Consider the following 5,487-nt stretch of genomic DNA (forward strand, 5'->3'; position numbering starts at 1 on the left):
GATAGATAAACTATAGTAGATTAAAAAATAATAATATCTATTTTATTTTTGTTTTTTTTTATGGACAACCCATAAATTAATAAATACTCTCTTAATATTGATTAATTATATACTATTCTTTTTATTTTAATTTAAAATACTATTTTTTTATCATTTTTGTCGTTTATCTTATTCAAAATATATTTTATTTTATTTTTGTAAAACTAATTATATACTAATATCAAAATATCTTTAATTTTTACTTAAATTACAAATATACCATTACATATATAATTACTTTACACGTAGTAAAGTTAAAATGACAAAGATATTAAAACTTTTTACACACTTCTACTAATAAATAAAATATTATTATTTTTTAATCTACTATAAAATTTCAAAGAAATAGATTATTAGAGTAACTCCAACCAGTGGGTTGTACCAAAAATGGGGGAGGGGCTCCAACCCACCCCAAAATCCCCCCATTTTTGCAGGAATCAACTCCACTCCAAAAATGGAGTGGAGTTTTTGTAGTATTTTTTATATTTTTGGTATTTTTTTTTTGTATATCGTGTAATTTTAATTTTTTAGTAGATGATATATAATTTTATATTTTAAAAAGTTGTATGTAATTTTATTTTTTTTGAAAAATAATGTATAATTTTATTTTTTAAAAGTGAGATAATTTTAGTTTTTGGAAGGTAATATATAATTTTATTTTTTAAATTGATATATAATTTTACTGTTTGAAAAGTGATATAATTTTTATTTTTTTTTAAAAGTGATAGCATTTAATTATTTATTTAAAATTATTTTTATTTGTAATAGTTATTATTTATAAATGTTAATTTTTATATATGTAATTTTTAAATAATTTATAAATTATATGTGTATAGATCTAATATAAAAATAAATTAAAGTTAAGATGTAATTTATAAATATGAAAAGTTATATAAAATAATATAAAAGAAGAATATATAGAGAATATACTTTTTAGAGTAAAAATTGAAGTTTATAATTAGAGTAAAATTACTGTAGATCAAACTGCACAACTGTAAAAATGAAGTGAAGAGTTGGAGATGGCCTTAGAGCGAAGAAAATAACTTTTACTATTTTATTTCATATAAGTTTATATATATATATATTATAGGAAAAAGAATTATCACATCATTAACAAAGTATATATATCATTACAAACAACTATTTAATAATTATTATTTTGAACATAAATTGCAAAATAATATATTTTATAATCTATTACAAAAAGATAAATAAATATATACATACAAGTAGAGCAAGCCAGATTTTCTTGTCATGGAAGCATATCATCTGCAGCTTTTAAAATGCCTTGTGCCTACAACAATATTTATCATTCACAAATCATTTCATACAATACATTATATATATATATATGATCATAATATCAATATATAAAATATTTTGTACAAATTTGAGTTTACGTATAAAATAATTATATGTGTAATGATATATTTGTAATTTAAGTAAAAATTAAGGGTATTTTTATATTAATATACGACTAATTTTTTTAAAATAGAAAATAGATACTTTGAATTAAAACATATGGAGTCTATAGTTTCAAAACACATGAAATTATATGTTGTCCGTTCATATTTTATGTGTTATATGAATATATTTTTTGTGGTAGAATCAATTGTAACATATATTATGTCGAACATTGTAATATTGTGTCAGTTCATATATTATATTTATATTTTATGTGATGTGTATCTATATTTTTTAAATTTTTTGTCAATGGTAACATACTAAATAATGTTCATTCAATAGACTTACGACAACCCTGAATCTCCATATTCATTATTCGTCTCGGATAATTTTCAATAAAAATATATTACATCATCCGTCTAGTTAGAATGTATATATATTTTTATTTTGGACTGTACAATTTTAACAAAAAAATCCAATTGATAGAAAGTTCTTCTTTTTTACCAATTTTTTTTTTCATTTTCAATTTTTATCTCGCAATATATAATTTTCATTAAAATATATATTTTTTATTTCACAAATAATTTATAGAATAATAAAAATAAAAATTTTAATACTCCCTCCGTCCCACATTGGATGTATGGATCAATGTACATACATAAATTTAGGATAAGTATAATTAGTAAATAATTAAGAATGTATTAGTAAAAATAATTACCATATAATATAAATAATTATAGATTAAGGTTAAGATAACTAATTAGTTTAATTAAAATTAAAAAATTTAAAATGAGATTAAAGTGTATAATCATTTTCCAAAAAAGGAAAGTGATATAAGATATAGAACGGACAGAAACGATAATGCGGACATGATAAGTGAGACGGATGGAGTAATATTTTTACAGATTACAATAATTAACAATCATGTTAAATGATCATTTAATATTGTATTATAGATCCGACTTTTTTTAAAGTTAAATGATAATTTAATATGGTATTAAAGACGGAACGTCATGTGTTTGAATTTTTTAACCCCTCATTTGTTAACGTCACATTCAAGAATCGAATGTGACATAAATTCGCAGTGCACATAAGGGATATATTGATTGATTATATAATAGCTATAATATGCATATGTTCATATTTAACTTTTACGTGAGATAGTCATTTAAAAAATAAGAAATTAAAATTTTTTTAACACTGAAAAAATACGAACATGGGTGTTTTGTTCGTGGGATTATTGTTTTGAATAGTAAAATTTTGAATTAAAATAGTTATTTAATGTAATATAAATATGTGTTAATATGATATTTTGAATGTAACATTAAGTTTTAGTGTAATATAATAAATTAGCACATTTATATTACATCAAATAACATGTAATATAACAAATTAAAAGTAGGTATTTGATATAATTTTTGTAATAATAAATAATAATAATAATAATAATAATAATAATAATAATAATAAAATCAAAACAAAAACCTTACCCTCAAACACAACCTAAATTTTCATAGTATAAAATAAAGTTATTTTAATTTGTGTTTATATATTATACTTATTTTATCCTACATAAATTATTCATGTTTTTCATTTCAGTCTGTTCTACATAATTTACTTTTTTTTGGGAAAATAATTATATTTTTAATCTTAATCTTCATTTAAAATTTTAATCTTACTTAAAAATTAATTAGTTATCTTAAATTTAATATGTAATTATTTATATATTATATTATCTCCGTCCGACTCAAAGGGTTTTATTTACATGTTGATATTAGAATATTAATTGTTATATCAAAACATAATATAAATTAAGAAAAAATGCAAAAATACTTCAATTAGTGTCTTGTAATAGAAAGACATTTGTACAAAAAATTATACAAATATAAAAAAATTTTAATATTAAATATAATGACGCAAAAGATAAATGTGACTCTTATAGGTGGACGGAGAGACTATAATAATTACTTTTATTAATATGCTTTTTAATTATTTATCAATTATATTTTTTGTAATTCTCTTATTTACAATTTAGATGTAATATTTTTATAATAAAATAATATTGATATATATAAATTATATATAAATAAAATAAAAATAAAAACAAAAACAGAGTGAACCTCTTTGGGCGAAACTTGGAAAACAGAAACCATTCCATTGTAGAAAATGGTCATTGGAGCAGAAGTAGTAGTGCAATCATCATTATTCAGCCTACAAACAAAATTAAATTAATTTAAATAATCAATAATATGACTATATAAATTATTTAGAAAGATAACACAATAATTTTATTGAAATCAATAATTAAATTCAATCAAATAATGCGAAGGATGAATTAACCTAAGCGTGGGATCACAGTAAGAATAGGTAGGGGTATTTTGGGAATTCCACCCTCCATTTGCAATCACACTTCTCACTACTTCTGGTTTCATCTTCGTAACGATGCTTTGTATATCTGCAATAATTAATTATTTAATTATTTATTTAATTATGTTCAACATTTTTTACAAATAAAAAATATATATATATATATTTGAAGATAAAAATAAAAAAAATAAAAAATAAAATGGTTGTGAGTAACGAACGAACCGCGGAAGCTTCGTCTGCGCTGGTAGATGGGAGGATGCGTGGCGGAATGAGGGCCGTTGGATCTCTTCTCCATGCTGAAGAAATCAACGGCTGTAGATTTTCCTTCCATGGGTGGAGCTTGGAGCTTAGAACATGTATCTATATGTGTGTATATATATATGGATATGAAAGAACCTTGGTGGATTATATTTGGTAATATCCAATTAGTGTTTTTTTTTAAAAAGGCACGTGGAAAATGAGAGTGTTGAACTATTGAATTTTATTTTATTTTATTAATTAATTAATTAACTTATTTATGTAAATTAATACTCCCTCCGTCCTACTGGAGTTGAACCCTTTGATTAGGAACACGGTATTTAAGGCGATGATGTTTAATTAGTTAATAATAATTATTTATGATATTATTATATTATTTTTTTAATAATTAATAATATTTATATTTTCAAAGTAAATTTAATATATATAATTAAAAAAAATTAAAATATATTTTTAAATATTTAAAAATTATATAGCAATTAAAAAATATATGCAATATGGATATCATTTTGTAGAGAATAAAATTTCCTATAATACAAGTAAGTAAAAAAACGATTTTTTATTTATTTATAATTAACATAAATCAATTATATAAAAGATGTGTAGTTTTAAATATAGATAAAAATATTTATTTTTTTAGAAGAGAGGTAGAAATAAAGGGGTTTTAATTAGATCCTACGTCATTTATGATGTTGTATGTTACGTAGTTAATTAAGTTGATTTATATTTGTTAAATATGTTTTAATTTAATAATTTTTATCAAAAATAGAAATATGTCAATTGTTACGGGACAAACAAAAATGGAAATAGTATCAAATGTGGTAGGATGGAGGGAGTAATTATTATTTTGGGATAGTAATCGATTCTAGATGATGGGATCGGATTGGTTACAGAAAATAGTTTAAATAAACATTGAAAAAAACGTGCGTTTATTATATATGGCCACAAAAAAATAAAGATGAATTTGTAATCATATTGTGCTCAAAATTAGGGTACACTTGTTTTTATTTTATTTTATTTTATATATAATATTTTCAATAAAAAAAGTATTCATGTGACAATTCTTTAAAATATTTTAATAATTTTTAGTTAACAATAAAAATATTACAAAATCTAGAACAATGCAACTATTACAAGGTTTATTTATTTATTTATTTTTTAATATTCAAATTAAAATTAGCATTATTTATTTTGTAGAATTTCTTATAAAAGTATACTATCATAAAATCTCAAATGAAAAAAACTATTTAAATAATACTTTTTATTTAATAATTTTTATTATGTATGATTTTATTACAGTTTTTTTAGTTTTGTTCTTATTTTATTTAGAATAATTTTATAAATTATATTTAAAATGTAAGAAATAAAAAAATGAGATATAAATATAGAAAAGTGTACTAATTAAAATATCATTTGAAA

At 20.5% G+C, this 5,487-nt stretch overlaps 1 protein-coding gene across 1 annotated transcript; it reads right to left on the reverse strand.

Moving 5' to 3' along the window:
• Positions 1 to 1,064: 1,064 nt before the first annotated feature.
• On the reverse strand, positions 1,065 to 4,200 carry LOC127241459 (protein TIFY 9). Its single transcript, XM_051260518.1, has 4 exons — positions 4,033 to 4,200; positions 3,784 to 3,898; positions 3,564 to 3,654; positions 1,065 to 1,333 (listed from the first exon to the last, which is right to left on the reverse strand). Exons 1-4 carry the CDS (start codon positions 4,139 to 4,141, stop codon positions 1,292 to 1,294), a joined length of 357 nt encoding a protein of 118 aa, XP_051116475.1. The 5' UTR covers positions 4,142 to 4,200; the 3' UTR covers positions 1,065 to 1,291.
• Positions 4,201 to 5,487: the final 1,287 nt, after the last annotated feature.

The sequence above is a fragment of the Andrographis paniculata genome, unplaced genomic scaffold (assembly GCF_009805555.1).
Source record: "Andrographis paniculata isolate CXL003 unplaced genomic scaffold, ASM980555v1 Contig82END, whole genome shotgun sequence".
In the NCBI taxonomy this organism is placed as follows: Eukaryota; Viridiplantae; Streptophyta; class Magnoliopsida; order Lamiales; family Acanthaceae; genus Andrographis; species Andrographis paniculata.

Coding starts and splice junctions, on each gene's coding strand:
- LOC127241459 (XM_051260518.1), bottom strand. CDS start 4,141: ATGGAAGGAAAATCTACAGCCGTTGATTTCTTCAGCATGGAGAAGAGA. Junction 3,655..3,783: donor TACTGTGATCCCACGCTTAG/GTTAATTCATCC, acceptor TTTTGTTTGTAG/GCTGAATAATGATGATTGCA. Junction 1,334..3,563: donor TCCAAGTTTCGCCCAAAGAG/GTTCACTCTGTT, acceptor ATATTGTTGTAG/GCACAAGGCATTTTAAAAGC.